Here is an 18,313-nt window from a genome sequence, read left to right on the forward strand (position 1 = left end):
TTTTATTTTTTTATAAACATTTAATACGATTTGTTGCGTTCGTCTTCCACATAGTGTAGCAAACACAATTTATGGAGTCCCTAAAGAGGAGACAGAAAAACAAAAATGGGAAAAAGCTTTGGATATGACCCTAATTGAAACACATCAGAATCCACAGTGTTTGAATATGTAATATAATTTTTGACAGGGTAATTATTTAAAAAATATTACTTAATTTTCAAACATATTACATGACTAAAAATTACTTTTTAACAGGTATATAAAGGATAAAAAAAATATTAAATGTAGAGACTGCTTAAATGATTTAAATACACAAGTTGGAGAGGTATCATAACCGGCAGCAGAATTAGTAAATTTAAAAACTAGAGGATACTTGACTCACCCAAATCATAACCTTTATGTTATTATACATTTTTTTGAGTTAAGCTTTGAAAAACATGCTGATTTGCTGAATGTATTTGATGATACATTTGATGGATTAGTAGCTAAAATTATATTTTTATAAATTTCATTAAATTTGTATGCCGACTTAAAGTCTAATTAAAATAACAAAATTTGTTTAATTCTGACACACTAAAAAATTAATTTTTGTTTAATTCTGACACACCTGTAATCACACTTTTTATTCATATATATATTTATTTTTTATTTTTAAGTAACTTCAATGTTTGGTATTTTACTAAAAAGTGTAATATTTAAGAGCCTATACATTTTTAGGGCTTGAACAAAATATTCTGAAATTTGTACAACACTTACTTCTATGTATACAGAACATCTGGTAAACGTTTTAAAACAGAAAATTATTTTTGCTTAAAGTTGTAAGAACTTGAATAAAAAGATGTTATACGTAGTTGCTAGTTTTAAAAAACGGAATTTGAAAAAAATGTTACTTACAACTTCTAGTATAAATAAGTCTTCATTGCCAAACTTTTACCAGATGTTTTATATACATATAAGTAAGTGCTATATTGCTAAACAAATTTTAAAATGTTTAGTTTAAATCTTAGGGCTTAAGTAATGGGCTCTTGAATATAGCCTTTTTTAGTAATATTTAGCAAAACTTTGAAGTTACTTTACATCATTAAAAAAAAAGGTTTAAATAGTTTAAAAAGTTTATAAACCAAAAGAGTAGGTAGTTTGATGTGTAAGAATAAAAAAAAACATTTTGAAACATTGAGTTAGTTTACAAATAAAATTAAATTTATAAAATTTTGAATTTGTTTTATAAATTATTACAATTATTGATATATTATAAAATAAAAATACTTAATAAATACCTAAATCGAAGCACAAGGTGGAGCTAATAATTAATATGTAATTATAATATTTTATTCAATATTTAAAAAAAAACTGTTTCTTAAACTGATAATCGTGATAAATTTTGGTTTTATTGGGTTCCCAGTTTGATGATTTCTATAATATATTTTTTTAGCGATGTATTAGTAAAAAATGGATGATCGTATGAAATGTTTTCTTATAACCTATTTTGTAGGCAATTTAATTTTATAAAATTAAAAATTAAATAATTAATTAAAAAGTTTTATACTTAATATATTTAATAGACACGCATTAGGGAAAGAGTGGGCTGGTCTCAGCCGGCCATCAACAACGTACCAGGGACGTGAGATTTATTGGCCATTATTTGTCAATATAGGTTTCAATAGTAAGTAGGTATTATTGTTATAATAATATACTATATGTTATTCTAAGTTTTTTGTCTTCCGAGTTTTATTTCCCAAAAACAGGCAGACAAGCACTTGTATAATAAGGTCACAGGACTCAAAACGTGAAGGTATGTCGTACCAATTATTATAGTCTTGCTTTGATAATGGTATTAGTTGATACACGCTTTATTATTTCAGGAAAAACGGCAGATAGCAATTGTATATTGTACACAGATTGAATACCTACAGACAACAGAAACGTGTAAGTCGTACCATTGTATTATTCCATTGCACAGACCGAACCAGTGATCCAATAAGGAATCTAAAAACAGATTTGAATTCACCATTTGAGTTTACTTATGATCGGTCAGGTCACTTTTTTAATTTTTTACTTTAACCCTTTCCGAATTTGATTTTAAGGTTGAAATTTTACATAATATTCAAACGCGTTTAAATACATAGTAGGAATAATATATCAAAAAAGTACCCTGACCGATAATAAGTAAACTTCATGACGAATTCAAATCTGTTTTCAGATTACTTATCGGATCACTGGTTCAGCCTGTGCGATGCAACAAAAAATGTATGTTATGCCGGGTCCACACAGAGCGAAAAATATTAAAACAAAACAAAAACTCGATGTTTTTTGACAATTTCCAAACAATTTTGTTTTTTTTCAACAAAATGGTCTGTTTTTAAGAACAAAACCGTGTCCCGTTCGTGTTGGGAAATTTTAATAGATGTTTTTGTTTTCATGAACACTTTAGCTCGGTGTGGACATAATTATCTTTAGGCAAGTTAACTAAAGACCAAGTTTCATTTTGCTTAAGAGACTCCATTTCGTTGTCCATGGCCTCAATCCTTTTTTCTGCATTTTGCGACTTTACAGCTTCATTGAAACTTGTCGGATCGGATTCTGCTGCGAAAAATGCTGAGTTATCATAACGTAATGGCTTATTAATATTACTCCTGTCTCGTAGATTGTAAATGTTGACGTTTGTTCCATTGCCTTGTTCTTGATTGTCACTTATTTCGTTACTGTTTGGTTCAAGTTGATTTTCGGGTGCTCCCAGTGCCGCAACTACCGGGGGGGGGGGGCAGACAGGGCGACGCCCTGCTAAAAGGGCACTATAAGATGAATTTTGGGACACAATTTCTAACTTAGATACCCTTAGTCTAGGTCCTGATTTAAGAACAAAAGCAGTTATAAAAATAAAAAATTTAAAAGATTTATCTATTTGTCAAACAGTTCTTATCGATTTTATAAAAGTAGATACTATTATAGTAGTTCTCTGAAAATCGATAACACCAATAACACTGCAGCCAATAACACTGATATTAGTGATTAGAATACTGATAGGAAAGGAGGAGGTATATAGACCAACGATTGGCCGAGATAGTCTCCATGACACAAGCTACGACAATGGTGCCCGTCTAATTAATTTCTGTATAACTAATGGAATGGTCTTAAGTAGTACATATTTCCCTAGAAATGATATCCATAAACAAACATGGATAGCCCCAAACCAAGTGGTAAAAAATCAAATAGATCATATTTTTTTTTTCTTCAGCTCCAGAGACCGTTCAGGCCCATTGCTGCAACACACACTTCTTTCCATTTCTCTCTATCCATTGCTACCTCCCCGTAGTTTTCAACTCCTAGCGTTGTTAGATCCTTTGAGACTTTATCAAACCATCGTTGTTTAGGTCTGCCTAAGGGCCTCTTTCCTCGTGGCCTCCAACTTTGGACCTCCTTTGCAATCATGTTAGACCTTAGTATGTGACCTAGCCAGCTTAGTCTTTTGGCTCTAATTACTCCAATTATATTTGGTTCTCCAAAGGCATTGTACACTTCTTCGTTTGACCTTATTTCATACCTTTGTGTTACATTATTTATTTTAGGTCCACATATCTTCCTTAGAAACTTTCTTTCTACTATAGCCAACTTTCTCACATCCTCTAACGTTGTTGGCCATGTCTTACACGCATACGTTATGATAGGTCTTGCTATTACTTTGTATAGTCTCATTTTCGATTTTTTTGATAGTAGCTTTGAGCGCAGGCACTTAGATAGTGTATGAAGACATCCGTTACCTGCTAGAACACGTTTCTTAATCACTTCGTGATTGTTGTTTTGGCTGTTTAGTTCTGAACCAAGAAACTATGTACTTTTTCAAATGTGTACTCTCCGATCTGTATATTCCTTTTCTGATGTATTTGTGGTTGTTCTCTTGTTATACACATATACTTGGTTTTGTTTTCATTTATTTCAAATCCTATTGTGTTGGCACTTCGTATTAATTCCTCTGTTGCTATTTTTATATCGTCTTCAGTTTCTCCAAGTACTACGATATCATCAGCATACGCTAAGATTGATACAGATTTTCCGACATCAATTTCTTTAGGTATATTTATCATGTATGAAATAATAATAAAAACCCTTAACCATAAAAATTATATACTCCCCGCGAATACGTCGTATTTCGGCAACAATGTTGTCATCTTCAGCGCTCACGACTGACTGAGACCGATTACGGGCGAACATCTTCCTCTATACCTATACAGCGCCGTTATACCGGAAATGATGACTCATCGTCAACACGTTTTAAAAATTTAAATAAAATGTTGCAATACATTTTATTAAAATTAATTTAGCCCTACAGGAAGATTTTGCTAAAAAAATTAGGCAAAAAGTTTTCCCTACACGTTGGGAAGCAAGATACGAATCGGTATCACCATTGAAAGTAAGATATATTGATGTTCTTAAATCATTAAATGGTGTTATTTTAACAAGTGACAAGCTAGGTTAAAGAAATATGGCCAATCCATAAAATCATAGCTTAAAAGACATAGGAATGATATTTATTTATTGCTAATTATAATTATTATTTTCCATTTGGAATGGATTCAATTTTAACGGATTAATACTTTTTTTTTAAATTTTTATGGAGACCTGTTGGTAACATATGGCTTGCCTTTTGATGTATATGTGTTTCTCAGCTGAGCGTCGATTTATTAAATCTATACACTGGCTCTATAGTATAGAGCCAGTGTCTATACTATTCTACAAACCACTTTGGTCGCTAGTCAACGCTGGACAACAGTTATTGTTACTTGTTATAACAATTATTGTTAATTATTGTTACAGAATGTTTAACCCATTATGGATTGCTGCCCCTCTGGGCTTAGTTGTACTAGCGTACTACTCGTACATGTGTTATGCAAAAGGAGACGAGGAGGAAGAGCGGCAGGAAGTGGAGCAGCAAGAAGAGGAGCGACAGGAGGAGGTGCGGCAGGAAGAGGAGCGGCAGGAGGAGAAGCGACAGAAGGAACAGGTGTGGAAAGAAATGACCAAGACGGAAATGTTGAACCAACAAAGGGATATGTTCGGGACCTGCCTGGTACTAGCCCAGCAGGTCCGCGAACCTGGTCAACACTCCAAGTTTATCGACCTAGTGTCTGCGATATTGGCATTCCCGGAAAACGAGATAACACATGCGGCGAGGAAAATGTTTAAGCCTATTCTTCGCCGCATGGGACCGGACGAACTGCGGGAGTTCGACAAAATGGTGGACAAAAAGAAAACAACTTTAAAACAAATTCCGACGCCGTTCGGCGGCAACGTGTACAACGATGTACTCGAAGGTGCCAGGTAACTTTTGGTACGCCGTCGGACTATTGGTATGTAACTCATTACAGAAAATAGGTTAACAGAAAATCTTCTGTTAACCTACCTTCTCTTCCTGTGAACTCGGGTACGTTAGGTACACCTCACCTCTCAGACAACACAGGTGGGCCGATTCTCGAATATTTATCGAATTCGACAACATTTTCTCACCATTGGTTTAAAATGGCGACCAAATTTTGTCGAAATCGACAAACATTCTACAATCGGCTTCCTGGTCTTCAAGAGCTGTCCAACCTCCGCTGAACACCCTCACTCCCTAGCGCCTTCATTTTCTCACGCCCTCATTTTATCCCTGTGGACAGGGGAGAAAGAATACTTCCAAGGTTCTCGCGCCTGTCGTAAAAGGCGACTAAAGCGACGTCGAGCCCAACGTAAAGTGGCCTTCTGACAGGTCACTTCTTCTTGAGACACACCTTCTGCGGCCCGCAATTAGTACCTAGGGCGCCGATTCTCGAATGTATATCGAATTCGACAAGATTTTGTCGCCATTGGTTTAATATGGCGACAAAATCTTCGTCGAAAGCGACAACATTCGAGAATCTGCCCCCCAGTGCTACTAGGCGGGCCGCAGTCGTAGGGGATCCCTTCGGGGTGAACCACTGAAGCCAAGGAACACCTGTCCCATGCACTTAGTGCATGGCATTCGCTATGACGTTTACCAATTGTGTTTAATCATCTATTGCGGAGTTTTTTTAGCTTTTACAGCGGTACCGTTTGGCGTCAGACAGCTTCAGGCTCGAGATGAAGGCAAGCATCGTCGATGGATCTGCTCCTGCTGGCCCTCTGGAATTGCCTACGAGCCGAGAGAGAAGACTTCCTCGGTCGCAACTGACGCAAGCTTCTGACAGGTCACTTCTTCTTGAGACCGCTAAAGGCCAAGGAACACCTGTCCGTGCACTTTGTGCATGCCACTTGCTAAGACGTTGACGCGGTCGCATCGCGACCCGGTGGTGGCCGAGTACTTATCACACCCGAGCCCGCTTTCCCTTCTACTCGTCCGACAGGCCGCGCTCGCCACCCCACCGGACACTTCCATTGTAGATGGATACACGGACATTTTTATGGATATACCTTGTTTTTAACCTTTTGTGTAAATAATAAAGAGCAACCGTGATACTTAAAGCCGGCGTATATTTTATTTTCACAACAATTACCCTTTTTATCTATCACGATTTCAACATTTGGGGCAGTCGATATTTTCAGGACCTAAGGAAATTTAAATAATATATTATTTATTCTTTTATTTTCTGCACCCCCTTAATTCTAACGAAGTTAGCTTAGCTGAACCTTGAGGTTAGTCTAGGCTTCCACCGTAAGAGAGTTTTTTCTCAAAAAAATTACAAATTTGGGGTATTTTAACGCTTAAAAGCGAAAAAATTAATAGGGTTTCTGTATAGAGTTGTACCTGAGTGTGCTGCGGATTTGTGGTCCAATGAGGAAGATCCCGCTGCCTAAAGTCTTAATCAATGTTGCAAGTCTGACCAAGACACACGGTCTGCTGTATTGATTATGAAGGCCCCAATGGACGGGTGAAGTTTCCGCAAAACGGAGTAAACGGTCGTAATGGACCGAAGTAACCCGGAAAAGATATTCTGTTCCATTTTAACCAATTTTTATTTGTGTGTTTACAAGACACGACGTGTAGTTTTGTGTATTTTGACTATTGCGATTGTTCGCATTTTGGAAACCAATTAATTATACATTTTTGGTAGCATTATAGGAGTTGGGGGTAGTTCTTCCAAAAAATGATAACGCTTGATAAGAAATAAATGTTACATAACCCATAAAATCTGTAATACCACAGATAGTACCAACATCGATTTTACCAAAAACCCGCTAAGAGAAATTTCGTATTTTAATATCAAAAACATTGCCTTTAGTTAGGTTCTTATTTTTATTGCAAATTGTAGTTAGATCTTTACTATTATCTAATTTAAATCATATACACTATACATAATACACGCAAAATTATATAATGTAAAATTCATAATAAATTACATTATATTATAGTATACCTATCTTATATACAAATCTTATAAGTTATATTATAACTTAATATTATTTGGTATAAAATAATAATAATTTTATTAAAATTTCCCACAAATGTTTTATATTACTATTTAAATAAAAAAATTTTACTTTTTACCTTAACTCATTGACGATTGCAAAATTTGGCTGTCAAGTATAAATTAGTTTTACCACATCTTACATCTGTATTCTGTAGTTAATGAATACAAGTAGGATTTTATGAGCTTTGTCTTTTAGAAGATATATTATTAACAAAATTTAGTACCTAAAGGATATAATAGAGCAAGGAAAACGGAACATATGACACTATTGTAGTTATAATACCTAACATAAATAACTAGAATAAAACATATATTTAATTTTCAAGTTTCCACACAAATCAATATATACATTATAAGTAGATAGTCCAAAGTGAACCTATTGCCGGATAAAGACTTGTGAAGAGAAAAAAAATTGTTGCATGGGATAATAAGAATATGGCATACTATAAAATTACTGTAAACTAGATTAAACAATTCTGTTATATTAATAAATATGATCAAACTAGGGTCGTAATTGTATAAACGTCATACTTAATAAATATATACTTAATGTAATTTAATGCAAACTTGCTCATATGTTGGTGAGATTATCAAATCAGTCTGATTGTCTTACTGAATTTAAAAAAAAAAGGAAAACTATAACTAAATATTATCCCGTGCCATACAAAATGTTTATATATAATAATTAAATAATTAATAACGAATTATCAAAAATAGTATTCAATACCAAATAATGTATTTAACTGACGGTATTAAAATACCTTGTAAGACTGAATGTTATTTATAATCTATTAGTAGGTTTTTTAAATAATTATTATTCACTTAATACTTTACAGAAATTAGTTTATATTAAGCTACTCTGGATATATATATTTTTAAATAAACCAAACTAAACAATATGAATTTGTTCAGTAATAGTTATTCAAATGATTAAAAAATATGATTAAATTTTTGGTCAATATAAGTAGTATACCTAACTGAAAACGAAACTCTTGGCGGTCAAAGCGGTTACGATAAGTTTTAAGGAGAGAAAATTCTTACACATAGGATGCGCGTGGACGGAGACGGGTTATGCTCCGGCAGCGATGGTTGTGTGTTCCAACGGATTTATGAACTTGAGATTAAATCAAATCGTCGGACTGGTAACAGGAATTAATGATCTCACGCGGTTCGTGGGCAGCAATCAACGCGCAGCGTTCCACGGACAACCACCGGACGGCATTATCATTAAAAAAACCAGATGTTTTTCAAAATCAGTCTATGGATCAGTGTCCATGGAGAAATATAAAAATAACATGTCAATTTAATGTTCCTCGGGTCACATTCCAGCTGAAAAAAAAAATAATGGATAAATAATAGTAATAATAATTATAATATAAAAGCAATTTTAAATGGTTTACTAATGTTATCGTTTGTTAATTGTGAAGTTAAAATTAAATGTAATGAAAATTTATAATGACATTTTTTATACCATTTAACTTCCAACTTTTTATACTATTCAACTTAAATTATCTATCAATAACACTAAGAAGAGTGATTTCATGAATAGACTATATTTGTGACCAGTATATATCAAGTGGACCTAGTTTGTTATCTCATACCAATGAAGCGTAAGATCTACAAGAAAATGCAATTTTTCTTGTACAAAAAACTAACAATGTTAGTAAATAGTAAATTAAATTATTAAAAAAAAATATATAATTTACATTTGATTTATTTTTTTTTAAATACTCTATATTAGGGTTTTTAGATTGATATTAAATTACTATTGTAACAATAATTGTATTAATACTACAAATCTAAAGTATTTTCCTTACCTCTATAGACAAATGATAAAACAATTATTTCTTAGCATACCGATAAGCTTTTTATGACTTCAGACGACCTACCATCATACTGTGAAACATAATTTACTTGTACATAGTTTTATTCAAATAGGATGTAATAATATTGCCACACAAATTAGTACCACATAGTGTATGTATGAACTTTGTCGCTACAATAATTGATAAATATATTATGTTATTCATATTAAATACTGCAAGTTTATATCATGTGAAAATAAGAGTTTTGAATAATGAATTAAAAAAGAATTCTAATATAAATATTCATTTAATATTAATAAGAAACGAAAGTAAATTTTATTTACCAATAATTATCGTAGTCGTCATATGAACTAGTTGTTTTTTTGTCATTATAAATGCATCGTAAAAATTTGTACTATTTAAGAAAATATAATATATTTTAACACGGTTGATTTTTTTATCATTTGAATTATTGCTGTTCGGTTCTAGAGATAACAGTTAACTCTGATAAACGTTAGTAATATTTTAGTTAATTTTTTTCTGATAGAATTGGCAGACTGATAGAATTTGAATTTATATTTTGGTGTTTCTGGTATGGTCACGTTGATAAAATAAAAATTGTGTTATCTTTTGGAAGAACTCTAATCTCTTATCATTTTTTGGAAGAACTGCCCCAAACACATTAATTAACATCCATGAAAATTAAAGATAAGGATCTATCCATCATCCATGGCTTAAATATACCATGTAAATTATTATAATGCAGCTACTTTCACGATATTATAACATAACATATAGCTGATGTAATATCTTATAGGATCGCGGCTAATCCTTCTCCTGCTCTCCATTGTAATTGATAATATAATGAAGTTGTGATATTATGCAATAACGGATAACCAGCTGGTGTGTCATTTAAGCTATGGGCCTTTAATACATTAACATTTTAAAGTAATGATGGGAATAATCGAATGATTTTTAAATTATGTATATTGCCTGTTGTCAAATGTCATTATTTATATGTATTTAGTTTGAAGGGTATAGAGTATAGAGTAATATTATTTGGTACCTAATTAGTGTTAGATTTTAATAATTCACAATATTACTAGTTTTATTATGTATTATATATGTTTGATATTAGTTGATTATTATTAGTTATACAAACCTTTAGAAAACAGAATCACCTTAAAAATGAACAAATGACGAATAAATTATTTAAAAGTAGTAGTTGTGCTACCTGTTTTACAAATCTAAAATTGAGTACTTAAGATAATTATTTTTAACTTGGATATTCATGTTTTCAAATAATATGCATACAATTTAGTTTTATTTATATATTTTTTAATAAATAATTTAATATTTATATACTTTTTACACTACAATCTTGTTAAAATTTTATTAAAATAATTCGGTACTTTTACGAGCTATATTTTATAATAAAAAAGGTGAAAGATAGAAGTACTTTTAACCAGGGTAGTAATAAAAAAAAATTATAAAGGAACGTATTGGTAATGAATTAAAATGTGGTAAAAGTTAGGTTTGAGCTACCTTTGTAGGTGAATTTCAATTTTATATTTTTATCACGACATTAGAAGATATTATCTTCTAAGGGCGTGAGTTTGATTAACTTACTTTGAGGCTTAGACATTCTAAAATCACAAAATAGACTAATTTAGTATATTCTGTGTTAAATCCATGTAATACAACTAATTAGTTTGTTATATCATGCTTTAATTAAATAAATCTTAATATCTATTATCTATAATCTTGAAAAGGAATAATAAATTAAAAATTATAGTGTTCTATTTTTTTCTTCCATGGTATTCGACCGACGTCACGGCTCTTATCAGTTATTGGCCTTTTGTGTTTTTACTTTTTAGTTTTACACATTATGGGTGCCTATTGCTTAGAATATTTAATTAGCTATAATTTTGTAATTTGTGTATCTGTCGCATGAAGTTATAATTCACAATTTGATTTACTTTTACAAATTTAATTTAATTATTTATTTAATGTGATCGATCTGTAATTGTAACGTTTTGTTTAGTTTTGCTGAGGTGGTTGTTACAAAATACTACGCCTGTTATCATGCACAAACGCTTCTAAGTTTGTGTCCAAAAGCTTAGAGCAACGATCAGTACACTAAGTAAAATGGGCAGCTGTTTTAGTTGTCAAAGGGGCTCATCCAGCAAAAAAGACATAACAGGTTCACCATCGAATGCAGGAAATAAGGATGCCATAGGATCACCAGCCATACCCAGTGTCCCCATACAATTACCACCGCATGATAACATACGTGAGGTCAGGAATGGTCCAATGCCTCCCGTACCTGATCAAGAGCCATCAAATGCTACTAATGCTTCAGCTAAAATATTTGTAGCTCTATATGATTATGATGCACGCACCGATGAAGACCTCAGTTTCAGGAAGGGGGAACATTTGGAAATTCTCAACGATACACAAGGAGACTGGTGGCTTGCTAGGAGTAAAGCTACTAAGCAAGAAGGATATATTCCTTCAAACTATGTGGCCAAATTAAAATCTATTGAAGCTGAACCATGGTATTTTGGTAAAATTAAGAGAATAGAGGCCGAGAAAAAATTGCTTTTACCTGAAAATGATCATGGAGCATTTTTAATACGTGATTCAGAGAGCAGACGAAATGATTATTCTCTATCTGGTAAGTTATCAAATGACTAATACTTATAACATTGTTATTATATTTGAACTAGCGATTTCTTTTTTATTATAATAAGTTATTGACTATTCGTTATGTGTATTGTGAATTGTATTTAAGGATATAGATGCTTTATTGAGTATTTATTTATTTTTAGTAGATGATGGTAGTCATTTAAAATTGTATTAATCAACATAGTTTTATATTTTAAGTCTTATAATTAATATATTATTTTATGTTAACTCAGTTTGAAACCAAAGTATTCCAATTATTTTTCAGTCCGTGATGGTGATACTGTCAAGCATTATCGCATCAGACAGTTAGATGAAGGAGGTTTCTTTATTGCTCGTCGAACCACTTTTAGAACCTTACAAGAACTTGTAGAATACTACAGCAAAGATGCCGATGGTTTATGTGTAAACTTAAGAAAACCGTGTGTACAGGTAAAATTAAAAAATCAAAATGCAATAGGGTCTTCACATTTTTTCAAAATTTGTTTTGAAATATCTGTATTAAAGAAAAAAGATAACAAAAATGTTTTTTCTATAGATCATTTTTTAATGTACTTCAATGACAGTATAGTATTAAGTATACTATAGGTACCATATAAATCGGTAGGAAACACGTTAGATTAAAAAAAAATCTAACTTCAGTGGGTTACTATTGTTATGTTCTCTGTTTTGTGCAATAGTAAAGTATAATTACTTAGAATTCTGTACTACTAAAGTATAACATACCTTTTTTTTTTTATACTCAGTTTTATTTTTATATCGTTCAAATGCTACCAAACAATAGTCTAAAGCCAGAAAAATATATTAAATAATTTCTTTTATAAACTGAACTTTTTTAATACATTTTTATTCTAATGGTCTTAAATTTAACCGAAAATGATTCATATGTAAACCTGCTGGGATGTTTGGCTTTAGAAAGTTCAAAATATAAAGAGATTATAATTATTATGTTAATAATAAAAATGTTTCTTCAACCAAAAATTGAAAGATTTTATTTTTAATATTGTGCTAATTATAAAGAAAATAACATTTATTATGGAGAGACTGATATGACAATTTCTTAATGGAGAGGAGAATACAAATAAACTAATAAATAATTATCACAGTAGTATCCATTTCCTTTGCTGTTTGTATGAATTTGACATAGGTACATTAAAATGGTAACTAAAAGATAAAATAAAAACTTGTTAATAATTCCTTTTTCATATTTTCGATAATGATTAATGATAATTTTGTTTAAAATAGTTATAAATATTGTGTTGTTGTTAATTGTACAATCTATACAATTACAAATTATTTTTAGGTTGAAAAACCAGTCACAGGTGGCTTATCACATAGTACGAGAGACCAATGGGAAATTGATAGATCCTCATTGAAGTTTGTGCGTAAATTAGGACATGGTCAGTTTGGTGAAGTTTGGGAAGGGTTATGGAATAATACAACACCTGTGGCTATAAAAACTTTGAAAACTGGTAAATTAATTAGTTGTTATTTTAAACAAATTTATTTCTAAGCGTAATTATTTGTAGGCACAATGGATCCTAAAGATTTCTTGGCTGAAGCACAAATCATGAAGAAACTCAGACATACTAAGCTTATTCAATTATATGCCGTATGTACAATGGAAGAGCCTATTTATATTATCACTGAACTTATGAAAAACGGAAGTCTCTTGGAGTTTTTACAAGGTAAAGATAATTAAATACTTGTAAATCATAATGCAGCTTTAATCATGATGATTTAATCATCATGGATGGCTTCTTGATGATTTCGTCGTCTAAAAAAATGTCGTCAGTTCATCGCCAAAAATGAGATGTAGCAGTGCCTTTTCACCAGATGACTTTTTGCCTAATAAACAGAAGTTCCGTGGCCAACAAACGAACTGGCAACAATTTGCGCAAAACACGCTGACGCCTTACCCACTCGGCCACTCAGTTCTCTTCATTCACTGTTAATCGTTCACTTGTGAATGATTGTTATAAATTCATTATTTGGATCTTTGTTATTTTTTATTAACTATTTTGATTACAGGTAAAGGACGTGGTTTAAAACTCCAGCAACTAATTGATATGGCTGCCCAGATAGCATCTGGTATGGCATATCTCGAGTCTCAAAACTATATTCATCGTGATCTTGCTGCTAGGAATGTTCTTGTTGGTGAAAGCAATATTGTGAAAATTGCAGATTTTGGTCTTGCACGTCTGATTAAGGTTAAATAAAAATAATACATAACTATAAGGTTTTCAAATTTCATGGTCCACAGTTTGTATACTAAACCTGGTTTATTAATACAAACTCTTAGTTAATTAACAAGTAAAAAAGGTGGTCCATGAAGTTTTAAAATGTCAATGTTAAATACCAGGCGAATCTTTTAACGCTCACACTAATTACTCTTAAAATAATTATAAATTTGTAGTTCTTCTTTTTGAATACATATTTGCTTATGTTATGTTATAATACTAGACAATATTCAAAATTTTATCTTTTATAGTAACTCCTAGAGCTTTATCAACTTTTATAACTTAAATGGTAATCTATTTATTTAATTGATTTTTAAATTAATAATAATTTGCTGTGCACTTTGACTGATAGACAACATGTTTTGAATAAATAGATTCAAAATTATTAAAATTTAAAATTTAGGATAGAAGGATTGGTGTAGTGTAGACTATTTTTGATCTGTTCGCATTATTCACCCACTCTCCACATTCTATCCTTTATTTTAAACTTAACTTTGAAAATAATTATTCAAAATTGGTTATCGACAAGTCAAAATTTTCAGCAAGTTATTCTTTATGTTAAAATTCAATTAATTATAGAGAGATGAAAAGGTTCATATTATCTAATACTGTAATATAACATAAACAAATATGTGTTTAAAAAGATAACTACAAAATTTATATATTTTAAAAGTAAACTAGTATAGCGTGTTAAAGAACCTGGTCATTTTAATGAGAAAATTAGCCATGTGATTATTTTTTCGTAACACTGGTATTAGAGTATGAAAATTAAATTGAATATTGAATTTTATGTAGGAGGATGAGTATGAAGCAAGAGTCGGAGCTAGGTTCCCCATAAAATGGACAGCACCAGAAGCAGCAAACTATAGCAAATTTTCAATTAAATCTGATGTCTGGTCTTTTGGAATTTTACTCACTGAGCTTGTTACTTATGGACGTATACCGTATCCTGGTAATTATAAATATGTATTTAAGGGCACCGGTTTTGATTATCTATTAAAGGGAGAAATATTTTGACAAAAATCTTGTTCTAACCAATTTTGATCTCGTCAATTTATTTCTAGATTAATTTGAATTAGCCTTGGACCCGTTTCACACCAAGTTTGTATAGTATGTTCGGTTTTTGTACACCATGTATGAAATTATATTTACTCAAACATGACACGTCATATCCATGTGTATGATATATGTGTAATTTTTAAATGTATGCTCTTTATGATCCATTCTTGTAGTTTAACAGTGAAACAGGTCTTGGGTATAACTTTCAACATAAAATTTGTTTTGTAAAATTTAGAGGCAATTTTAATGGATTTCTGTAATTGCTCAATCATAGGAAAAGGGATAATACCTTGTAGAACGATCTAAAGAAAATAGTATAATAATAAGACTTCCTATAATTGGACTTTGATTTTTTATTGTTACTAAGAGTATTTTTAAAAAAAATTGGTCTAATTCAAACTCTTATTAAAGCGCAAAAGGTACTAAGTCTTTTTCATTAAAAAAAAAATATTTTACTAATTAATTGAATCCAATTATTCTACGAGGTGTTATCCCTTTCATTGTATGTTTAAGTAGTATTAATTGTTTAACAGAAATAGAATAATGATAAATGAACTATAAAAAAAATTAGGTATGACAAATGCTGAAGTGTTACACCAAGTCGAACACGGTTATCGTATGCCTATGCCTCCCAACTGTCCGACAGCGTTGTACGACATCATGCTTGAGTGTTGGCACAAAGATCCAATGAAGAGGCCAACATTTGAAACTCTTCAATGGAAGTTAGAAGACTTTTTCACCATGGAGGGGTCTGAGTATAAGGAAGCATCGGGTTACTGAGATTTAGCCCGCCTCTCGGAGTGGCCTACACATTTACCGGCCGTCGCTTACAATAATGGCATGCCTCCACCATCTGCCATATATATGCAACACGTAGCTGCAGTTTACCAAGCACACAGACGTCAACAACGACAACATATGCACAACATTTATTATCAGCATTGATAAATAAGTCTTTGACCATCAACAGTAAGTCATACATATGTATCTTTTTTTAATTAATAACTTGTTTAAACTACTTAGTTATACATATATATTTTTTTTTAGTTTTATTACAATATATTAGTTAATGTTACTTTTAATCAATTTTAGATTATAACTATTAGGTTTTTATGCTTGCTTTCTCAACTCGTCAACATGTTTCATTATGTTCTTTTTTATTTCCCACTTTTTAATGAAACCGTTTTTTTTTTTTTTTTTTAAGTCATACATATTTATTATAATTACATAAATTTGCAACAAAACATTTTAAAACGAGTTTCTGGTTTTAAGATGTCGCGTTCTCATAATATTGAACTGTGATGTTTTGTTGTTTTTATTTATATGTAATTTACAATCTTCATATTACACTTTTAATGGACCAATATTTGAGATATATATATGTTGTTTAATAACATTAATTCCATTAACTCGTGATATACTTTTCTATAAATTATTTACAATTTATAAATATCACAAATTTGAAGAAAAGCAGTTTTTAAAATCAAATCTTAGCGACAGTTTTATAAGTTATCCACTGAAAATGTGTAATGATCATTTTTTTGTGTAGCATTCATGGTACATAATATATGGTGACAAAACTTTTCTAACTAAAAAAACTAAAGTGTTGTATTGTAAATTACTATTAATGAGTTATTTGATAATTATTTTGAAAACTTAACATATAATGTTTGCTTTTTTAATGCATCACTATAATCACAAATTCAATTTTTTTCTTTACATACATTTTGTATCCTTAAATTTGGTTTTATAATATTTTCTGTTAATTAAGGTAATTTATATTACATCACAGAATCTAATTTGTAATTTTGTATTGCAAATAGCAATGAGTGTCCAAAGAATATTTTTTTTTGCATTATTTATTTGTGTATGGTGTAAACAACAAATATGTTTTATGACTTACTAAAATAATAATTTTAAAGTACAAAGCCAACTCCAAAGGTGTTCTTAATACTATTGACGAATTTACGTAAACAAAAAAAAAACATCTAAGTGTTCATATTTTCAAAGCGATTTCGAGAGGTAAACGTAAAAAAAAAATGTAAATATTTAAATAGCATAATCAATTTTGTTCTCATCACGAGTTTTTCTATATTACTTAGTTAAACATTTAAAGTATTTCTTTACTTTTTTTTAGTACTTTTGCGTGTGTGCTAAAATAGAATACTATATATTTAATACTTAGATGAAAACGAACAATTTATTTATAAATATTTATACATGTTTTTCATTTTTTTAAAACTCCTATATTAATTTTATTTTATTCGTATCATTTGTATTACATTCTTATTGTTAGTTCCTTAATTTATATTACTTTACACACTTGTTAATTTGTATATTCCAAACGTTTAATGTTTATTAAAATAAAAGAAAAAGACATTTTATTACAATTTTAATAACAAATTACCTAATTATTATTATTATTACTATTATTATTATTGTTTTATGTATATATAAATGTTTTAAATATTATAAAATCTAGTATAATTAATAGCTTTAATTATTAATCATTATTTTGGGATTATATTAAAATGTAATGAAAGAATAATACAAATTGTACCTACAAATGTACTGTTTCATTTTTTTAATAATAAATTGTCAATAAATGCTTTTAATATGTATATTATTGGTTGTTAATGTTGTTATTTTCATAGTATTTGGACTTAAAATTTGCTCTAATATTAATATATTTTTTTTTTTTTATAAAACTAAAATTGGAATCCAGTATAATATATGGCTATTAGTCAAAGTGTTTGAGAGTAGTTTCATCACTTTTAGATTTCTGGTACATTCTAACATAATTGTTTAGTTTTTATATTTAAGCTAACTAAGGACTAAGTTAAACTTAAGTAAAAAACACGAACTACTTTTTTTAAGCAATTTTTATTATTCATACTTTTGATAGTGGCATAGCGAAAATCTCTGCAAAAAATGTATACATTTGTTTTGATTATTTATCTTCATGCTTTTTTACAGGGAGATAAATTTAATATAAGACACTCCATTTCTCAGAAAGTAATAACAATTACTTTCTACATTAGTATCGACATCTTTATTTATGTTATTTTACATTATTATGAAATTACTAAATATTTACTATTTT

At 30.3% G+C, this 18,313-nt stretch overlaps 1 protein-coding gene and 1 long non-coding RNA gene across 2 annotated transcripts; one reads left to right on the forward strand and one right to left on the reverse strand.

The window, feature by feature from the left end:
• Positions 1 to 7,454: 7,454 nt before the first annotated feature.
• On the reverse strand, positions 7,455 to 9,694 carry LOC126835758 (uncharacterized). The gene is made up of 3 exons (XR_007685247.1): positions 9,571 to 9,694; positions 9,239 to 9,317; positions 7,455 to 8,750 (listed from the first exon to the last, which is right to left on the reverse strand). It is a non-coding gene; the product is annotated as an uncharacterized LOC126835758 (long non-coding RNA).
• A 1,415-nt stretch (positions 9,695 to 11,109) lies between these two features.
• Positions 11,110 to 17,554, forward strand: LOC126835976 (tyrosine-protein kinase Src42A). The gene is made up of 7 exons (XM_050568886.1): positions 11,110 to 11,903; positions 12,180 to 12,343; positions 13,215 to 13,383; positions 13,441 to 13,599; positions 13,943 to 14,121; positions 14,947 to 15,103; positions 15,782 to 17,554. The coding sequence occupies exons 1-7, from the start codon at positions 11,375 to 11,377 to the stop codon at positions 15,988 to 15,990; spliced, it is 1,566 nt and encodes a 521-aa protein (XP_050424843.1). The 5' UTR covers positions 11,110 to 11,374; the 3' UTR covers positions 15,991 to 17,554.
• Positions 17,555 to 18,313: the final 759 nt, after the last annotated feature.

Source organism: Adelges cooleyi, unplaced genomic scaffold, assembly GCF_023614345.1.
Source record: "Adelges cooleyi isolate 19-005CV unplaced genomic scaffold, UGA_ACOO_1.1 ACOO_flye_CR_arks_rails_tigmint_CR_PRNA_23, whole genome shotgun sequence".
NCBI lineage: Eukaryota > Metazoa > Arthropoda > Insecta > Hemiptera > Adelgidae > Adelges > Adelges cooleyi.